General features: G+C 39.5%; 2 protein-coding genes across 3 annotated transcripts in view; both read right to left on the bottom strand.

Annotated features, from left to right (window-relative positions):
* The window catches only part of cacnb2a (calcium channel, voltage-dependent, beta 2a), a 70,600-nt gene extending 66,049 nt beyond the window's left edge, over positions 1-4,551 (bottom strand). For both annotated transcript variants that reach the window (XM_085418916.1, XM_085418913.1), the window contains exons 1-2: positions 4,219-4,551; positions 2,707-2,799 (exon numbers count right to left, since the gene is read on the bottom strand). In XM_085418916.1, the coding sequence (XP_085275042.1) occupies positions 2,707-2,799; positions 4,219-4,302 (177 nt within the window). In that variant the 5' untranslated portion in view covers positions 4,303-4,551. The remainder of the gene's footprint in view (positions 1-2,706; positions 2,800-4,218) is intronic.
* A 5,826-nt stretch (positions 4,552-10,377) lies between these two features.
* On the bottom strand, positions 10,378-20,531 carry LOC146662346 (zinc transporter ZIP12-like). The gene is made up of 13 exons (XM_085417800.1): positions 20,333-20,531; positions 19,227-19,522; positions 18,234-18,554; positions 17,942-18,149; positions 16,758-16,921; positions 16,433-16,604; positions 15,953-16,125; positions 15,709-15,864; positions 15,451-15,525; positions 13,778-13,850; positions 13,464-13,622; positions 13,177-13,364; positions 10,378-11,670 (listed from the first exon to the last, which is right to left on the bottom strand). Exons 2-13 carry the CDS (start codon positions 19,476-19,478, stop codon positions 11,542-11,544), a joined length of 2,070 nt encoding a protein of 689 aa, XP_085273926.1. The 5' UTR covers positions 19,479-19,522; positions 20,333-20,531; the 3' UTR covers positions 10,378-11,541.
* Positions 20,532-21,583: the final 1,052 nt, after the last annotated feature.

Genomic DNA, 21,583 nt, shown 5'->3' on the forward strand with positions numbered 1-21,583 from the left:
GCAAATTCATGATGTCGAAGCTGGCTGTTTATTATACCTGCTTAGTCATTCACAAACACACAATCAGTCAGCTTAGCACATAAGCCCAGAAGTCCCTGGATTCATATTCATCCATGTAAAACTCCCAGACTCCAGCGCCGGTGAAGTCTTGGCTAGTTGTCTGACAACTTCTCAGAGAGAAAAAAATTGTCATACACATGACCTTTCTCTAAAATATTTTTTTACAGATTTTACATGTTGTGTTGTTATTTATACTTTTGCTAATCTAAGTTTACCAGCTACTATTTCCACTCAGTTACATCTACCTTTTCTTTGAGTCTCACCACATATATTTTCTAAAAATAAGAAGCTGATCCCTAAAATAACTCCAAGGTGGACAAACATGTATCAGCTTTCATCAACTTGATGCTGAACCATCTGTTTTTCTATCTCGGGCTGATGTAAATGTCTGGGCAGTTAAAGGAACTCTATGCAGGGCGCCCAAGTGCACTGTATGATCCTGATCTCAACACTATTTATTCGAAGTTTTGACCCCTCGACATGTGCAGAAAAAGATGGGACAAAGCAAACAAAACAATCTGCACTCAGTGACGCATGTTTGCTTACACAGCAGCCCACCTTCACATGAATAAAAATAAACCGTCTACCTGATGGTGGTAAAGTTTGCTAACAAATCTATGACAGTTCTGCCCTTCTTCCTTCTCAATGGAGAGCTGAGCTCCACAAACACCGACCTCGCTACTCCCACGGCTGAGCGGTCTGGTCTTGCCTGAGCCTCCATCCTTCCCAGCCTCCTCCACACTTCCCCCTCCCAGGCATCAGACCATGACCGCAGAGAATGTCTCTCATCCTTTCTCTACTCAAACTACTCCCCATCTGCCCTCTGCCCTCTCTATCTGTAAGAGCATGAGTAATTCTGTCATTTAGGAGTGTTTGCATGGAGTTACTGCGAGACTGTATTGATGCTCGGAGCTGCGTTGGCTTGATCACACCGTGACCCTGGTGAGATGTTCTTAAGACGCCCACATGTATAAAAGGATTATGAAGCACAAAAACAACAGGTTAAACAGGAGGGTGAGAGGCAGAAAATATACAAGAGATCATGTAATTTATTGAGGAGACAGTCACTTATTTGACACCCTTACATGCTTTTATACATTCATTACAGCAACAGTTACTCTACAAGTTCCACCTCAAAAACCTGATATAATAAAAATGATTAGATCTGCTATGTTTTTGAATAGAACTGACAACTAGATTATCAGGTAAACCAGTTAAGGGAGATCTTTATACTCTTAGTTCTGTGCTCTAACATGTGCGGGCAAATCATGTCTGAGGCTTATTCAGTAAAGGACAGAGTAATTTTATTTTAAATATAGGATGGTTCAGCACCTCAGACGGGCACTGGGTTGTTATGTTTCCCGCCGAGAGATGGTTTCCAAATCCTAAATCCAGTTGTGCATGTTTAAATAATAACAGTGAAGACAACATCAAATGACAGGCTGATTAAAAGGCACTGAGATCATGAGTGTGAGTGGTGGTGTGAGTATAGCTACTTAGAGAGTACACTCTCATACATCTGTAAGTATGACTGAGCATGAGGCAAAGAGAAATAAGGTCAGAACAAAATGCTGTCATGAAAACATAACTGAATAACAGTATTTACACTGTTATCTAAACAGAGGTGAAGTTACTGGAAGGTCTGCTATTTCTGGGGGCCTCTTGCAGCAAATATCTCAAAGAAGATATTTTTGCTCTGCATGAAAGAGACTGTCTGACTCCCAAAAAGCATAATTCCTCTGCTCCACACCATCTCTTTTCTGTCTCTCACTCAAATGCCCTCTCATTTCCCTAACATGACGATGCAGACTGACAGTCGTTCGCAGCAAAGCTAACCGATGACTCTGAGTGAAGGGGAACTCCTCATTTGGGGGAGAAGACTGTGGGAATGGACATTAGCTCCCAAGGGTGGTGGAAGAAAAAAAAAAAAAAATCAGGGAATTTCTCCCTGAGCAGCTTCGGTTGAGCTGCAGCGCCTCATTGAGAACTTCTCTGTGGCTGTGAGATGAAGTAGACAGCAGCCTAGGAGGTGCAATTTTGATCTGACCTCCTCCAGCTTCCCGTCGCTCTGCTGCTGCCGTGCCAAAGACGAGGCGATCTGTGCCTCCTCCAAAAAAGGCAGAAACATTTAAGCAGGAGTGTTCATCCTTAACTCAGCCCATACTGTCCCTTTGCAGGTCTGCTCAACAAAGACCAGACTCGCTGAGTGTGTACCTCACAGGGTCTGCTTTATAACAGGTCACAGTGTCGCTGTGCACTCAGTGCACAGAAGATGCATATCAGATGAGAGGCTTCCATTTAACATACTGTACCCAGCAGTGTTTACAGAGGGCTTTCATCGCAATGCACATCTTATTGCTGATGGATGATGATGACTGAGCCTGAGCTCTTACACCAGTTTGCATTTACTGTCAGGCATTTATACAAACACACAAGTGTTAGATTCCAACGGGAAGTAACTGCAGCCAGGAACTTGAATTATACTTCATGGTACTCTTTTATCGTGGTCAGCTACATCTTTGTTGTACCTTTTCAAAGACAAAACTATTTTGGTTTTAGGCTTTAGGCACCAACAGATAGTTTAGAGATGACAAAAATAAGACACCGATAGGCGAGATCAGCAAAAATTCAAATCACCACCCTTACCTGGCGAACAAGGCTGTTGGTTGTTGTGTCGGACGAGGTGCTTCCATCTGAGCCTTTAAAGCGACCTTTTCTCCGAGCTCCTTTGCTTTGAGACTTGAGACAACAAAAAAAGACAGGATAAAACTGTTTATGAGGAATCTTAAAATCTTAAATCTTAAAAGAATATACACAAGACCATGCAAACTAATACATTTTCCCCATAACAGATTTTAAGTTCATGTGCAAAAATGCATTCAGCAGAAAATAATATGAGACTCATAAGTCATTAATGTTTAGCAACAAATGCAGCAACTGTAGTTAGATCAATTTCATTATCAATATGTTTTCTCTATGAAAACTCCAAGTACAGGGTGAGATCTCAAAAAAGGTTGTTTCTGACAAAGATTATCTGTGATTATGAAAGCCAATAGAGCAATTTTAAGTTATCTGAGTGACCAGTTCTGCTTCCAACATTACAGCCTCCGTCTTCACTGATGAATTTCATTGCGTAGTTGAGTGGAGTTGGTGAGTCATTTCCAGCATAAAATAATTTTTTATACCAAAGCATTCAGTCAGTATTATAGCCAGTGTCAGCCAAGCACTGACTTCCACTGTTTCTTACTTATTACAGATTTGAGTGTTTTCACTTAAGGTCTAATGTTATGACGTGTTTCAGGAGGTTAGGTAGTCGTGTAGGTAGACAGCTTATTTTTCAAAAGTGGCATCCTGGAAAAGTAATGCACGAAATGCAAGAAATTCATTTCAAATCTGCTTTTTTTTGTCCCCCTCAGTCGAGACCCCTCGACAAATACCCCAGGACCAAACAGAGATATCACTATACGTGTTAAATAAACTCACTTTACTCCACAGAGCAATTATATAATTATATATAATTTATTATCATTTTTTCATTATTTTACCTGCAGAAATACACAAAACCCGTTTTAACATGTTTTAGACATTACAATGTTTTTTCTTTGAGACTTTACACTAGCTTTAAACTTAAATGCCGCTTACCTGCCACTAAAACAGCCAAAACACCTGCTAAAGCACCTAGTACTTAGTTACTTTCGTTTACACAGCAGTACTTTGAACAGAGTTCTTTTTGCATTACACTCGTAAATATGTAATTTCTACCACTGGCTTTACAATTGAAATACTTCCGGAAATATGAGTTAATTTGACGAGCGGCCTGGCTAGCTTACTTCAAAACGTCGTGATATTAAACTAATACGACATGTCAAACTATTTTCAGTCCCTGAACGTGAATATCCAAATATCAAACCTGACCCACAAATAAGTAAAAACAAACCAAAACAAAAAACAAATTAACAAAAAATAAAGATTCGCCCTCGCGACTTACGAACCTCAATCAAAACTTTAATGAGGGCACCTGCGCTCATCAGCACGCGCAAAGGAAGCGGACAGGTTGAGAGCAGGTGAGCTGTTTGACGTCTCTCAGCGTGCAGTGCCAAGGTTTAAAGTGTCAGTTTAACAGGAACTGTCAGCTTTAATTAAAATGAATTAACTCACTTGTAACATGGGATGTTCCAGAGCGTCCATGTGTTTGTCCGGAGGTGTTTCTGCTCTGTTGGTTGGGCTAATGTTGACGACCATCACACCATTTGAAAAACGCGAATATTCGGTAAAACCTCTCGGGTTGTACAGATGCTCCAGCTGTGCCCGAGACAAAAGCGCATTTTTACATAGTAGTGTTGAAGAGTTTAATGCTGCTCTTCAAGTTTGAGTCGAGTTAAAGGAGGAGCTTGTGCGAAAAATGGCTGTAGTTTTTCGCGAGTTCAAGATGATGGTGATGATGTGAGTCGTCGGATATTATAGCCTTCAGCATCACAAAGCCCCCTCATCAGTTCGCTCCTTCCTACACTAGCTGAGAGAGCGCTCCTGCTCCGTGAGCCCTCATCCAACGCCAACACCTCTCTGCCTCCTCACAGCGCAAAGGGATGAAAATGAATAGAAGCATCCAAACAGATAGTCGGCATGAACACGACTGAAAAGCGTCAATTCAGAGTAACTTTGATGATCAGAACTGAACAAGTGAGAGAAATCAGTCATAGCTACTGGGAGGTGTTTAAATCAACAAAATGATGCTGTTATTGTAATATAAACCTGATGTGGCCGCTCACAGGTGTTGGCACCAAAGTAGAGGTGCCACAGGGTGGTGGAGGTGGTGGTGGGGACAAAGAGAGGGAAGCCAGAGGAAATAAGACTATTTTATCAGAAATGAATACAAAAACAAAAACAAAAGAACATGCATGTAGCCCAAATACAGATAGTAAAATATGATAAATGTCTCAGCACAAGTAGTTAAAGTAAAATTACTCATGTCTAATGGCTCACTTCAGAATCATATACATGATAGATACTTCAATGATCTTTAATTTATTTAATAAATTATTGTATTGCAGCAGCACGATAAAGAGTAAAAACAGTACAGTCTAAAAGAAATAAACCACAGTGTTAAAGTAAAAGTGCCACAGGTGCATAGTGAGGGTCTTATACTGTGACAGTGCAAAGTTTTAACAGGAATTTTAACAGTGATAAAAAACAAAACAAAGAAAATAAAAATTTGGTTAATTTAAAGAAGAGTAAAAAAAATATTGGATCACAAAGACTGATATGTTATTATGTGCATTACTTGATTGTTGCAGCTGTAGTTAGATTAAAATTGCTTTTTTAGAGCTAGTTCCCATTTTATCCAAATAATAAGCATGGAACCAGATGTAATGAGGAGAGGCAGATGTGACTGAAACAGAGGGCTCAAAGGCTGCCAAGCTGAGATTAAGTAGTCATTAGCCAGTGAGCCTGTAGCTTCATACCACAAACAGTCTTGCATTCTGAAGTACAACGAAGATTTTTTACTTTTTTTCAGTTCAATATGATCCAAAATGAGTGACTGAGACCATAAACTCATGAGGAAAGTGTTCCACAGGTCAAGAGCCGTTTTCCCACAAACCTATACTAAAGGACTGGATGTTTTTTTTGCAATCACAACTATCGCCATCTGGTGGCCTTCACATAGAATGCAGGTTTAAGGCACTTTGCGTTGGCTTCTTTTTTTCTGACCAAAAAGCCGAATTCATTTTTTTTCTATGCTAATAGCATTTGGTGAAAGGAGTATGGTGCCACCACATAGGCTGTATATAAAAGATGGATGCAGCAAAAATGATGTCATATGTGGACAAGAGGGTGGAATACTAGTTACTTAGTTAGAATCTTGATTAGCAGTTCATAGACTGACTGGTTTGGTTTAAATGCACACACATGCTAATTAATGCTAATAACAAACTAGTTGGACAATTGTTGCTACAACAAGCCTATTTCACAGAGGTATATTTAACATTTTCTTGGTGCAGGGGTATGTCCAGTATCCATCTGGATACTGAGTTAAGCATGTGGTAGCTTTGACTGCGTCCTATAAATGAAAGTCAGCTGGACTAGGCTGTGTTGTTGGAGCCTCTTAATGTAATTATTTGACAAAATCTTGGTTTTCCATATTTGCTCCTTGTGTAATAAAGAAATGGAGTTATCCAGTTAAACTGGGATAGCCTAAAACATATATATCATCATGTTATCATTTGGTGCAGGAAACCTGAAAATTGGAGCAGTGAGCCACAAGCTGACAGATGAATAATTCGTATTGGCAGTTAAGTACAGGCAGCATAGCTGGCGGATGAAAAAAAAGGGTGTTGCACCTGTTGACTATTTCATTATTGAATGAGCTCTTTTTGTAAATATGTCATATATATACATATACATATTTATAAAATAATTAATTTATTGTAAATACAATAAATTAATTAATTAAATAAAAATACCTCTCAGTTTCATATTGGATGACATACTTGTTCAGCCAGTAGTCCAAAATCCAAATATATTGTTTCTAAAATAAACTTGGCACTTGCCAGTAAGAAAATCTTTGTTTGGTCGATTATTTCTTTGTTGTAACAATAATTCCTGGTAATAAATCTTATACTGTTGGAAAGCCTGTTTATTCCCCATCCATGATGCCACATTTGTAAGGAAAATGCATTTGTGGGTTGAGCAGCTGGGTTGAGTATGGAGGTTGTACCATGAAAAAAAGCTTATTCTAATATTGAGTTTTGTTTGGTGTTGTTTATTGGATTGGATGATTGAAGTCTGAAGGAACGAGCCATATTGGCCATTTAACAGTCCATCCAGTTAACAAACAGGGACATCAGTGCAATGTGAAAGAACCATACACAGCCACATCAGCATGGCACCTCCTCCTCATGCTGGTCATCGGCTTGGTCACACACCGGTTTGGGATGGTGTCCGATTCTTCGGTGTGGTTGAGGTCAGGACTGCAGGCAGGCCGTTCCTTTCTCTCCACTCCCAAATTTTGGTGATAGTCTCTGATAAATCCTGCTCTGTGGGGATGAGTGTCATCTTCGAGGATAGAGTTCAGTCCCAGACTGTGGAGATATGGGATTCCATTGTATGGTATGTTCCAGATTTTCTGGGTACAGAGCCGTCAGCCATATCATACTGGAGACTTTGACTGCAAAGCTGTAGAAAACTATTTACAGTTCCTAAATCCTGACAGGGTGGTGTTGTCTTCTTGGGACACATGTTGTGGCCTGTCTCAAAAATCCCCTCTTATGTGGAATATGCTCTTCTATTTGGAGATGGTACGCATTCAAAAAAAAAAATGCTGCAACTTGGTTTTGCAGAACACCAGCTTGAAGTTGCCCTGTGGCACAGGCCCTATCCACATTAGTCAATCATGGCATGCTTGGAGCAGACACCAATTGACCACTGTAGTAGGGTCCATCCTCAAAGGTGCTGCTAATCAGACACCAGTCAGTCACCTGATTGGCAGCACATGGGGTACAAGAATAAGATATAGCAGATAGCAATCGCACAAGAAGGTTTTTGCCATTTGCAGAGAAGATTTGGCAAGTTTTTCATGGGTGCAACCCACAAATGAATTCTCCTTACAAATGCAGCATCATTTATGAGGAAATAAAAAGGCTTTCAAACACTATGAGATTTATTGCCAAGAAGAATTGTTACAACAAGGAAAAGATTGAGCAAACAGAATCCACACTTTTTGGGCTAAGTTTATTTTGAGAAAAGAAAGAAACTTTCAGATTACAAAATTTCATGCATACTAAAGGAAAATCACCAGGTTTGTATTAAACGAATCTTTCATCTGTTTTAAGGCTTGAAATGAATTTTTATTTATCAAATGACCACAAAAAAGAGGAAAATTAATAGAATCCTAGTAAGTAAGGTAATACAAACTTACACTAACAACACACACTGGACACTTTGAAAGGTACACCTTTCAGACTTACCTTACTCTAAATGTGGTATGGTTGTTGGTGCTAGACAGGCTGATCTGAGTATTTCAGAAATGCTGATTTACTGGGATATTCCCACCTTTAGGGATTACAAATAGTGATCTAACAAAGTGAAAATATCCAGTCAGCTGCAGTTCACTGGGTGAAAATGCCTTGTTGATGTCAGAGGTCACAGGAGAATGGCCAGACTGCTTTGAGCTGATAGGAAGGCAACATCAAATGAATCACTGATACAACCAAGGTATGCAGAGGAGGATCTCTGAATGACATCTCTGAACAAACTTGAAGTAAATGGGGCGAAGCAACAAAAGAACACACCGGCTAAGAACATACTGCAATTCACATGGCCTCAGCAAAACCGGACAGCAGAAGAATAGAAATAATTGCCTTGTCTGATGAGTCAAAATGATGTGCCATCTCACAAAGATCAGATCATCTAAAACTGGTTTATTGAACTTGATTATTCATTCTCTGCACTCTATTGTCCTACAGGGTCACTAAATCTCAGTTCAGTGGAAAACGTTTAAGATGCAGTGAAAGGGAAGATTTACATCATGGATGTGTAGCCGATAAATCCAACCCAAAAAACCTTGCATTATAACAGATGCAACTTCAGGATATTTTCAGTGACAGATGTAAATATTAATTCATAATTTCTACTTTTTATTGTTTGCTGAAGTGTAGAAAGGTAACTTTTCTTATCGTTTCACCTGTATAAATGAGTCATTTGCTAAAACAAGGTAGTTTGAACCAGGTAAAGTGAAAGAAAGGAACTGCATCTACATTATATCCCTCGGTATGAACTTTGCAGTCTCGCACTCATGGTATAGTGTCTCCTGTAAAACCATGCTGGTGCTGAAGAATGCTATTCTCAAAAGACTTTAGAGAGCTCTGAAGTTGTTATTCATTATTGCCCTCTAGTGGTTTCATGTGCATTTGCATTTTAAAGGAGAACCGTAAGAACTGTATATAATAAGTTATGTGGGAACAATTTCTATAAACACTGATGCAAAAAAAAGGCGATGGCCATGGTGGTGGATGCACTCTGAATGTCTCACGTGTACCAAGACTTTATAAAACAAAAACATTTTATGCTGAAAACTATAGATTTATATTTTAGACCAGTTATGTATACTGTTATATCAGGACACAATGAGGTTCACAGGAGGTGATGTTCCACAGTATTTGGACCAATTATCAGTTCGTTAGTATCTTATTTTTGAGGTAAAGGTTCATTTTAGCAATGATTTCCAAAGAAAAAGTGAAAAATGTACATCTAAACAGGGGTAACAGTGCAGGTTTGTCTGGTTATTATTATTATATGCTTCTTTTGTCTTTGTGTATATAACATCATAAGGCATTCAACTGCCCTGTTGTGATATTTTGAGGGTTTTTTTTGTTTGTTTGTTTTTTTAGCAACATTTGTAAAAAGAATTTGTACCTAAGAAGAAAAAAAAAAGATTGATGGAATGAGTATATGTGAGTTAAAGCCAGTTTTTAAGGTGCTAATATGTATAAACACTAAAGCATTTCCCTCACTGTGTGGCAACTATTTGCTGGCGTGTTTTTGTGTCACAACAAAAACAGATAGGAAGAATTGTTTTCAATCAGATCCGTTTCAATCAAAGGGAAAAATATTTTTATGTTTCCTGTTCTCTGTCTCTCTAGTAGCTTTTTCCCATTGTTTGTATGTTCTCCTGCCCTGATGACCCCCCGCAGCTGAGCTCTTCTTCTGAGAGGTCTCTGCTGAGCAAGTGAGAAAACTCAGTGTTCAAACCAGCATGGCCCAAATAAAAGCACTTCCTTCATCCATCCTGGCAACAGTTACCTTGAAAACATGAGCATGCCAAAAAAAAAAAAAATGCCTCTGTGGTGCAAAAGAGCAGATTTACACACAAACGGGTAGGCCTGGAGCTTTCCTGGAAGTGCTGAAGAGGCTGAGATTTTTAAAATAACAGCAAAATTGCTAGAATAAGAGAAAATTCAATGGGCTTCCTTCTATTGTCTGAACATTTCTCGGGAAGTCACAGTAAATGGTGTCAGCTCTTTCTGCCATGATAGCCAAATAATCTCATGACACTGTTTATGGAAATGACTTTGCAGTTAGATAATAAGCCCAGAATGGCAAATTAACATAATCAGCATAGAAGAAAGTAATCCCTCGCACGAATAAAGTAAATGCTCGACAGCTGTTTGCTCAAATTTTACAGAAATATGTTGATGCTGAGAGCACCAGAATTTAATCACAGCAAGCTGATTAAAGGAAAGAAAAAATCAATTTTTAAGCCCACTCGCTCTTTCAGTATCACAAATCCAATTTTATGTACAAATAAGTTGATTTGCCATGTTTCATTTATTTCATTGTGCTTATGTATTCATCACATTCCCATCTTCCTCCACCTCCTTCTGCGAGCCCACTCTGACCGGTAAAGAGCGTGTGCTCTGTGTGGGTCGGATCGCTGCGGAGTTTCTGTCTTGCACAGCGATGAGCGTTAGTCATCCAGGTTGGTGGATGAAGAGAACAAGTAGCTCAGGTGGGTGGAAGTGCCCTCATATTGGATCACAGAGAGGCCTCAAAAAACAAAGAACAATGCCTCTGAGATGAGAAGCAGAAGTGGAGCAACGTTTTTCAAAATAGGGCTTCAAAAATAACTGTAAATGATACCAGCTTGTGCCTGACAAAGAGGCTTAAATCCTTTTCTTTGTTCCTAATATTAGTTTCTCATCAAGCCAATTAGTTTATGTATATTTAGAAGTCGCCCAAACACACAGGAAATTATGCGGAATTCCTGAAAAGCACAACTCTTTATAATTTCGTGTATATCATGCAAAAAAATAAATAAAGGAATTAATTAGAAATACATTGAATGGAGACTCAAAGGGGTTATCTTTCAACGGGACAATATTGTTGAAGAGCAATACTGAAAAACTTTAGTGCTACTTTAATTGGAATTAAGTGTACAAATTTAAAACCATCTGTGTTTTCCCATATGATTTGGAAATTGGATATGGCTATTACAAGCTCATCAAGTAAAATGCCCCTCAAATCATTTGCATCATTATATCAACAACACCCAAATTAATCTATTAATTTTCCAGTTGAAATTTCCATCAGTTTAAAGGCAATGGAAAAAAATAAATAAAAATGTTAATAAAAAAGGGAGCTTTACAATATACTCTTGATCATTGAATTTGATTGTCTGAGGCAACATGAACAACAGATGGTGCAACCAAAAAGGCAATGAAACTAGACATTTACAGTCCATATACAGGCACACACACTGTACCTAACATACAAAAATAAATCATCAAGTATAAAAAAAGACAGGCTTCGCACCACAGTACATATATCTGATCCATTGTTGAGACTACAACATCATCAATAATTATTCTAATCTACTGGTTGCACATGCTAAGAGATGATAACAAACCAGTTAATGGAAATTTAAAACTCTAGTATGACTCGGCATTTTGTTTTGGCTCAACCCTGTGAGGAAGATGCACACTGCATTTAAAATTTGAGTTCATGTTCAAAGAGTGCGAGCAACAAAAGGCAGGCCCAACCCAACAGGAGACCGAGGTTCTGGAGGAAAAACATGAGGCACGGTCTGTCGGTCTTTACTCGATTCATCTCTGGAAGCTGATGAAAGAGAGAAAATAAGAGTAAGAGCAAAACCTTCAGCAGTTTGGCAGAAATTCAGGGTAGGGCTGGCATTATTCTCTAGTTTTCGTACTTCCACATAACCTCGTGAAAATAACAGTCAGCGATTTTCCCATCGCTCAGTACTTTCCAACTGTACTACTTAAGGTTTAAATCTTAAACCAGAATTTACAAGCACGCTAAGCTCTCCATGACGCTGTTCTGAAGCACAGCTGGACTTTGAGCTTCTTGATGCTGAGGTCAGCTTACTACTAGTTTAACAGGTAAAACCTTTTGTTAATCACACAAATTAGTGTGTTAGTACTTTGCAAAATAATACAAAGTGCACAGCTCAGGTTGATGGGAGTGCTGCTATTTTTGGTCACGTACAAATGCCTGCAAACTGATGACAGACAATCCTGAGAGACACATAGCATGAAAACAGGTTGATATACACACACCCCAAAAAAGGGCTCAGTTTTTGGTTCCTGGTGGTCTCTTGGAGATTGGAATAATTTTATGTGCAATTTTTCATGATCTGCAAAAGCTGTAATTCTCAGCTGTTTTACCAGTTTTCCATTGGTTTAGTTTCTGCTAAAACAATATTTGAACTTGAATTTGAATTTAGTAGTGGCATTAGAACACATTTAATGACCCTTTAAAGACTCCTGCTGGTTAAAATGCACTAATTTAACCAAAGTAATATCACCCATTTGTTTAGTATTTTGACTGTTTTTGTTTAGATTAGATTGAAGTTATTAGCTAACACTAGCAAGACTGAAACATTAAGCTATAGGGGTGCAATGCTGCAGTATTAGCCTTAGCACACATGCTAATGCTAATAGCAAATAAGGAAATGACTATACCCTCACTAAAACTATAACACAAAGCTTTTTGACTGGCCATACCACACAGTAACAATCTTATTCATATTATTAAATCAAAAATCATATTTAGAATCAGAATCAGAATACTTTATTAATCCCGAAGGAAATTAGGGAAATTGCTTATAAAGAGCAACACAGACGTGACAATTTTTTTTGTACGAAAACAACAACATTGTAATCTATTATTGAAGTTAAATGTTTGGAAGTCTATGGGAATTCGGAGCCATCATCTTGAATGAACTGCATTTTTTAACACTGTCCTAGCTGGCGTTTTAGAGCCAGCCTCCAAAGTTTCTGCTTGAGATCATTGGATCAGTTTAATGTTTTGTAAAGTGTTACTCAAACTGGAGTTCAAAAGTGCATTGATACATTGAGGCACTAGTTATTTCTGCACCAGGACAGAGGATCACTGAAAGTAAATTATGTCACCCAGTGCATCTGTTTGGGTCATTCACATTTGGGATTTTTTTTCTTTACTGTTTTTGAACAACAATAAAGTTTTATGGTAGAGACACCATAGATTACACCGTAGGTTCTGTCCTTTTACAGGATTTGTTGTCAACATGGAATGGCTAATAAAGAATATCACAAGCCACGTGCTTCATAAAACCTGGCTTACCATTTCCACCAATGACAAATAGAGAAAAATCCCAGCAGTGACAGAAAAGATCCACTTCTGCACTTCTGTCTCTGAAGAAACAAAAAGTCCAATGTAGAGCCCCATGAAGGCCGTCAGAGCGCTGAGAAAGTTCATTAGCACAGCAGTCTTCACTGAGAGTCCAGAGCTGAGCAGCACTGCAAAGTCCCCTTGGAGACAAAAAGCATACAAGATAAGTCAGCCAGTCGAGGAGAATAGTTTCCAAAAGATAACAAAGTCATCTAAATGAAAACACAGTGACCTCTCACCCATCTCATGTGGAATCTCGTGACACAGGATGGCTACAGTGGTCGCCATTCCAGTCTCAGATGAAGAGGAGAAAGCTGCCCCGATAACCAGGCCATCAGCAAAGTTATGAAGACTGTCTCCCACAATTACCATCACAGCCAGCAGAGAAACCCCTTGTCCTGGGAACACAAAGAGGGCCTGTGTCAACAAACTCATCCTCAAACTGTAACAATTCCTCTGTCGTGCCAGGCAACTAATAACAAAGCACAACTCATTCATCTGCGTGTGATGGCGCAGCTCATTTAAAAAACAAGAAAAAAGAAGTTTAGGTTACTAGGATGTGAAGGACGCCTTGTGTTTGCATGCTCAGGAGACATTTCTGTACACTCCAAGTCATCCACGGGTCCCTGCAAGATAGACATACCTGTTAACACCACAGATTCTTGAACATTTTTAGCCTTTGATTTAAGAGAGAATTGTAGAATAGTTGTCAAATTAAAGGAGATACATGAGACTTAACTTTAGTAGTAGTTATGCTGCCTTTAGCGTTAATATCAAGAAGTTATTCAGAAGTTGTTTCAAGTTATTTCCACAACGCAATAAGTTTGCCATTTGCAAACAATAACTTTCAATGTCTTTGAAATTGCACATCATTAATGTACAATATGAAAACCAGTGGCCCCGAGACAGAATCTTGGGGAACCCCACACAACAGATTTCAGTTTTGATTTTGTAGCATTTGCCTGGTAAACTGATTCCAGTTTTCAAGATAAGTGTTCCTACCAAAAATAATGCCAAACCTCTAACCCCATATGTGCATAGTTTGTTAAGTTAAAGGTTATGATCAACTGTATCAATTTTTTAACTAAAAATACTCCCACAACATATTCTTTGTTTTCAATAGCAAGTTGAAGTTGAAGTTCAAATTTTATTCGCCACATGCAGTGGCAGGTTGCCCTGCAGTGGAATGAACCGCCCCCCGACCATACACACACAACACAGACATCACATGGGGATACAAGTCAGAGAACGGTTGCATTACAGAAAAAACACTGAAATGTACACTACAATGGGAAAGTACAAGAGGAAAAAAAGAGACCTCTACTCATGCTGGGCTAGAGAGGACAGCATGAGAACAGGAAACAAAACTGTATCTATGAAGCCAATGAAAGTGTGTGTTGTGGTTCTTTTGGGTCTAAATCCTTATAGTACTCTGGAAGTAGAGAGATGAGCCTATAGTTTATGAGGAGATGTTTATCTCCAGGTTTACATATTGGCACATCCTTTGCAACTGGTATCTTTTCAGGAAATAAACCATATATAATGACAAATTAAAAATGTGGGTAAATGGTTTCTAAATCCATATTCGTTAGGCTTTCCATGTGAGGGATCTACTCTCTGAGACCTGTTTGTGTATTTAAAAGGATCAAGTCCTGAGGTATTAAACTGTCTTTGCACAATTCAACAGCATGAAGTGATTGCTGAATGATTTAATACTTCTCATTCTCCAGCATCCTACATGTTCTGTTTCTTTACTCCCTCCTACACCACTAATCATTTTGTTATATAAGAGCAGTGCGGAAATTTTGGTGATTTCAGTCAATTTTTGATCAAGAATTTGGGGGAATTAATACTAAATAAAGTGTGATGAAAGATGGGATCAGGATTATGCCAAATCTTTGTACCGCCCCTCAACTTGTGTGGTGAATACCATTCTCTAGCACAACACTTGCTGCTTTCTTGGAGGCGTAATGGGGGAGTGAAGCATGACTGGGGTGAATGAAATTATTTTCACTTAAATAGGTCTCCTGTGTTACAGTGTTAGCGTACACATTTCATCAATGTGTTGACATGAGCAGAATTGCCTTACTATAGTCACAACCGTGTGTTTTATCACTAAATAAATAACATGGATGGGTATAGGAATGAAAATTTACCTGCGAAGAACAGTCTTTTTATTAAAACAAAGCAAAAAAACTGTTCAGTGTGACTCGTGACTGGACTCACCAGCTGTATTGTGGAGATAGACTTGCCTCTCTGTGAGTGACCATTGCAGTTCAAGGAAAGGTCACCGCCATGACCCTGCACACAAAAGAAATTCATGACATCAGTTGCTCAACATGCACAGTCATAGAAATGTGTTTCTGCTTTTGCAAGACCCTTAAATGTTTAAGATCAGCCTGTGATGCACTGCTTCTGAGTAACTTTCTCAGATTCATCTTTTTTGTCATTAAATTGATAAAGGCTACAAAACAAAAGCCTTACATGACTATGAGAAGGGACTAAAAAGGAGAATAGTTTTTCAATGAGGAAAAAGCTGTAAATCCCAGCAATCACTCCCAAGATCTTCCACAAATAATCTTTTTCTTCATCATAGTCCTCATCACCATGATTGTGTGTGCTGTGATGGAGGCCAAGGATCTGCAAAGTAGACAGAGAGGAAACAATTTACTCCACACTCAAGCTATGTGTGTGGTGGGTTATAGTGGACGGTGCGGTGACCTTGTACCTGTGGTATGAGGTGCAAGAGAGCGTCTCCTGACAGGGTTCCCACTGCCAGACCAACAAACAGCTGCAGGATTAGTGAGTAGGTTTCTTGGCAGGAGTTGACGAAGATCAGACAGATACCAAACATGGAGCCCACCGTGATGAGAAAGACAGCAGCTGTGCTGTAGCCATATTCTGCAGGAAGGAGACAGCTTTGCATAAAACACCAAACCAAAAATGTAGTAAAGAACAAGTGATTTATTATGTCTGGCCTTCAGAGGCAAGTGCAGCTGATTCGGCCTCTGCAAGCCACTTTGCAACCCGCCTTAACCTCAGCTCATCCGTACACTGCTATTTATGCTATTTCTAACTTAGTCAATGTCATGTTCATTGCTGGTAAGAATTGCAACTATTGGTGTGTTTTATTTAGCTGAAACTATAGCATGTTGTTTTTATTACAACGTTGGTTTGTGAAGAGAAACAATCAGGTAAAGCGTCTTACTCTCGAGAGCTGTGGGCAGAGACCCTCTTGTTTGTTGCTCTTCAGACTCACAGGCATTGCCTAGCAACTGCTGAATGATGGCTGGGCAAATTTGTCTGAAGTGTTCCTTGGAAATCGGCAAATGATGATCCAGAGCAAAAATATCCACCAGCTGATTGGCTGAAAAACATACCTGATTGGAATAAAAAGAAAAGGCAAATTTGGAGGTGAGTAGGAGGCATTTCAAATCAAGTCTCACTTTGCCTGAGTGAAGTTTTTCATTCAGTGTTTTATGATTTTAAGTACTTTTGGTTTGTCATAACCCAATCAATTTATCTCACCATACCTGTGCCCAGTCACTGTTTATTCCTTCAATTTCGGGGTTGCAGCTATCTTGCAAATCCCTAGCCACCTTCTTTGAACCTACTATGATGCCTCGTCTCTTCCTGTTGCGAGAGTGCATTCCTCCTTCCCGTCCTACTCTCAGCTGACGAAGCAACTCCTCCAGGTCTAAACAGATAAATGGAACACAATATATCAGGGGTCAGTGCTTTAAACCAGCATTTCTTTATTCATCGCTTAAAAAGACAAATAAAAAGATGGGGACAAACTGTTTTGAAATCCAGTACATCAGTCATTTCTTGGTGTGACTGAACCTCAAATTAACCTGCATTTTTTACTGTCATGAAATAATTTTAACAATTTTCATATGTGTAAGTATAGTTTTATAGTAGTGCCTTTGATGCAGTATTTGAGCATCTAGTCTCAAGATAATCGGTTCCCTCTTGGAGCATGTCTGTTAAGAAGACTTACAAAAAACAAAGAACAGCTAAATCCTCTATTATTGTTCAGTAATCTTGTAATAATCATTAACTGTATAAGAATGATGGACATAGCTTCCTGCATTCTTTCCAATAGCCAGCAGGGGGCGACTCATCTGGTTGAAAAGTAGTATGATGCTTTATCACCTTAGTGAACACTCTCCTGATGACTTATTTAAAATAGTATGATGTATGTGATGGTCTCCCTTAGAGTCAAAAAGAAGCAGGATGCGTTTTAGGACAGGCATCCTCTGTGACTGACTCGTCACTCCCTTAAGGGTGTGCAATATTTCCCAGTGTCTCAGTCAGATCCAACCCAGTATTGTGATTCGTGGCTTTAAAGCTGTAATCGCTTCACAGTGGAACTTCATGTACCAATGGGTAAGGTCATGGTGGCTATGACCATATTTTATATAGAGGCTTTAATATGAACAATGGATCCACTGGCTGTTGCTAGTAGAAAGTGTTTGAATTGTCCCACCTGTGCCTTCAATCAGGCAGTGGTTATATTCACATAGTGGGTAAACCAGCTGGTGAACAAAACCATATTTAAAATCTAAGGTGTCCTTTTCTCAGGCTGAAAATGGAGCTAAAACGAGAGCATGTGTTGTACAAAGCTAATGCTGCTTTGCATTTGATGTTTCTATAGGTAATGGTGTGTAGCTGTGGTCTGGAAGGAAAATATACAAACATGCTCTTTTGAACTCACCCATAATCTGCAGGTTACTTGTGCAGTTAAGAGAATGAAAGATATAATCTGTAAAGAAGGCAGGAGGTGGCAGGTTTCTCTTTCTGAAACAGTGGCCTTGGAGAATATGGCTAATGATGGCTGCGGCCACTCTGGGAACAGCAGATGTACCAGCACCTGGATTTCCCTTAACATCAGCATCTTCCAAGAGATGAGCTGCATCGATGCACTGTGGTATGGAAAAACTGAATTATTTATATGCAGGCGTACGCACGGTAAAAAAAGATATATCTGTCAGAAAATGCTCTCTCACTTGAGAACTTGAGGGTATATGGTGGCTGGATGGCTCATAGTGTTGGTTGATGACCTGCAGGATGCTTTCTGTTTCATTGGATGAAAGGAAGCTGTTGTCTTCAGCTGGATGTAAGTTAGTGAGGGCCAGAAGATAGAACTGAAAGTTCCCAGATGAGGAGTAAAAGGAAGAAGGAGGGGGGGCAGCATTTGACACACACAGGTCTTGCAAGTTAATTATATAGTACAGCAGGACAGTTGAGATCTGCTGGTAGTTCTCCTCAGTGAGGACATCCTTCCCATCATCCTTCAGCACGGAGAGGGCTATGTCTGGTGTCAGGCACTGTAACAAGGACAGGAGCGATTAAAAATAATAATTATAATTTTTTTTAATACATTTTATTTAAAGGAAGTTGAAAAAATCTAGGTCATGCTAACTTTTGAAAGATGTTGTGTTGATAACAGCACTACTTTTTCTCTGCACACAATGTTCTGTTCTTTGCTTCTTGGAAAAGAAGCGGTTGAGACCAATTAACCCCACATGCAGGTTGCAAACGTTTGAGAGAGTGAGTGAAGCACTGTTTCTTCTGGGAAAGAGCTGGATATTCACTGAAGAGAGATAAAAGCTACTCTCTTAATTACTAAATCTTAATTTAAAAGTTTGACGCAGACATCCTTATCTTTCACGTCATGCTGCTCTGTTGTATCTTAATTGCCCCTGGGGGATAAATAAAGTCTTTCTGATTTTGATAATCACACTGTCAGCCCAGCTGCACAAGCATGAGTAGTACCTCTAAATCCACTCTGTAGAGTTTATTATGTCAAACGGAGGGATGTTTAAAGCCACGAATGCTCTGTGCAGGTCAAGGACTTAAGCCTCCACATCCACTCACATTCCAGCCATAACAAACATTTTTCCTGCTGTGTGTTCAGGAAAAGCATTATTGCCCTTGCTCAGTTTAGCACTTAGTGACATTTTAGTGATAAAACATTTTAAGACAGGTGTAAGCATTACCTTCTCACACATGTCCTGAGAGCTGCCCGTCCGCTCTGTGCAGCGCACTGCCTGGAGAAGTGTGGTGATCAGCACACTGGTTCTGTTCTTCTGGAGTTGAGCCTTGTTGTCCGGCCCCACGGGCAAATTCAAGGACCTGAGAGCCTCCTGCAGGTACCCCTGCTCCTGCCCTTTCACTTCCAGCATTCTCCCAAGAGGACAAAAATACAGCAGTAGCAGCAGCAAACACCAAGTACTGCTCATGAAGTACATGTTCCTACCAAGGTCGTCAAACTCCCTCACACTTCCAGGACTGGCTAGAGGTTTGAGATGACAAGGAAGTGATACATGGAAAACAAGAAAACAGAGAGAGAGAACTGTATCAAGGTGAATGATGGCAGAAGGCTACTAAGAAAGGCAGTGATGTTTTTTAGACAAGGGAGGTGCTAATAATAGGCACAACTGATCTGACGTGAACTGGACGGTTCGGAGGTGAACCAGTCCTTACAGTGCCGAATGGTCAGTAAAAGCCTGGGCCCCTCAGTCCATAACAAAAGGATTAGTGCAGGCAAGTGAAAGAGAGCACAGGGGCAGGGAGACGGGGGCATGAGGGGGAGACTGTAGACAACATAATTAGTACTGAGGAAAAATAGGGACCGGATAGAAGCTGTTAGAAATGTAAAGAAATAGCTCAAACAGAGCCACATCTGAGATATCTCCTCTTAAGCAGTAGGTATGTGGCACAGAGGCAGACACTGTTACCTTTTTGATTTATATCTCAGTTTTTAGAGCAGTCCATGGATTGAATCGTTTTCCTAATTTAGCAGCTTCAGTTGTAAAAGAGAAAGGGAGAAGGTGATGTGAGTGAGTGCATGTGGTGTGATGATCATAAGCACTCCATGTTTAAGCACCAGCGATGCTCATATCTAAGGTTTTCATATTATGCAGGATCTCTGAGTAATCAAGGATCAACCATGCACTGCAAAACACGCTAAGCTTCCCAACATCCTCCTACACTGGAAACCCTGCAGGTCGATTCGATCCGGCAACAAGAGCACATAGTTTATTGTTTAAAAATTCCTGTAAGCTACAATAACACCTGAGAGAGAACAGATGAAAAAGCTTACCCGATGTACCAGGCCTATACCGTTCTCCACTCTGCTCCAATCAGCTGCTGTGACGAGGTCTGTTTTCCTCCTAGGGTGAAGGTTTTCCTGGTAGGGCAGACCAAAGATCCAGTGCTAGTTTGGGGAGAATTTTTGGGCATTGGTGCTGCCGGTAAAACCCTCTTATGAGAAGTGAGTAAGCTCCTGAAGATTAGCTGCGACAGCCTTGGAAGGCTGTAGTTACCATGGAGAGTGCTGCCTCATTTTCAACAATAAGGTGATGGTGGGGGGCTGGCCTCTAGCAGGGGTGACTGAATGGCTGAAGCCTGATGGAGTAATACTTAAAAAGCTCCCTTAGGAAAAAAGGTTTATGCATAAATAGACTGCTTTGCTGTGTTTCTCTCTCTTTCTGTATTTTTTCTGTCTCTCTACATCATATATTTTCTTTTTTTTTATCAATATATATCACATCCCTACAAAGAAAAATCCATAAAAGTTTCAATTCATGCTCTTAATCCTGTCACTGTGAGCATCTATACTGCCAGAAAAAACAGGTGTAACACAGGCTATGAAAAAAGAAACATTGTTCTCGGCTGTGACAGCAAAGTGCTCACACTTATGCACGCCATGTCTCGTGTATAAGATGGACAAACAAAAGCCATTTTCAAAAGTTTCTTTAGATTTGTAGATAGAGGCAAGCAGTGAGTTTTTCTGACCTTTCTAATGCAGAACAACATCTTCAATGTAGCGTTAATGGGATCCTGGTTGTGCTCGATAAATTAAAAAAGAACAAGGGTGTTTGCTCAGGAGGGACTCGTGAAATGATCTGGCAGCTTTTTAATAGCTTTTTATATAAAACGGGTATGTCAAACTCATTTCATATTCGAGGGCCACAAACAGCCCACTTTGTAAAATCCCTATTTTTGTCAGGGCAAAGAAGTTTAAGTATACATTTAATCCCAATCTTAGTATTAGAAAAAGAAGTAGAAGTGCAATTAATCTGTCTCAGATTTTCTATGTTATAGGTAATGAAAGAAATCTGTCAGCATGACTCTTAAATTAAAACTGTAAGTAAATAAATAACTCAGTGACTGTCTTATAATCATAAAATAAAGGTTTTTGTCAATTCACAGAAAATGTCTTTGACTTTTCTGTCATCTAACTGTTTATCTATTACTTACTTAATCTGGCATCGTATGAATGGCAATGGGAGAGATCCCCATCAGTATAAAAAGCTGTGAAAGTTGTAAAATTGCAATTCAATGCCCTCCT

Source organism: Rhamphochromis longiceps, linkage group LG9, assembly GCF_057381845.1.
Source record: "Rhamphochromis longiceps isolate RC_006_pf linkage group LG9, R_longiceps_female_GT1.1, whole genome shotgun sequence".
NCBI lineage: Eukaryota > Metazoa > Chordata > Actinopteri > Cichliformes > Cichlidae > Rhamphochromis > Rhamphochromis longiceps.

What these genes read in the sequence shown, in the direction of transcription:
- LOC146662346 (XM_085417800.1), bottom strand. Translation starts at nt 19,478, where the DNA reads ATGTACTTCATGAGCAGTACTTGGTGTTTGCTGCTGCTACTGCTGTAT. An exon ending in ATATACCCTCAAGTTCTCAA is followed by an intron (nt 18,150 to 18,233) that starts GTGAGAGAGCAT and finishes TCCATACCACAG; the next exon opens with TGCATCGATGCAGCTCATCT. An exon ending in AAGTAACCTGCAGATTATGG is followed by an intron (nt 16,922 to 17,941) that starts GTGAGTTCAAAA and finishes TTATCTGTTTAG; the next exon opens with ACCTGGAGGAGTTGCTTCGT.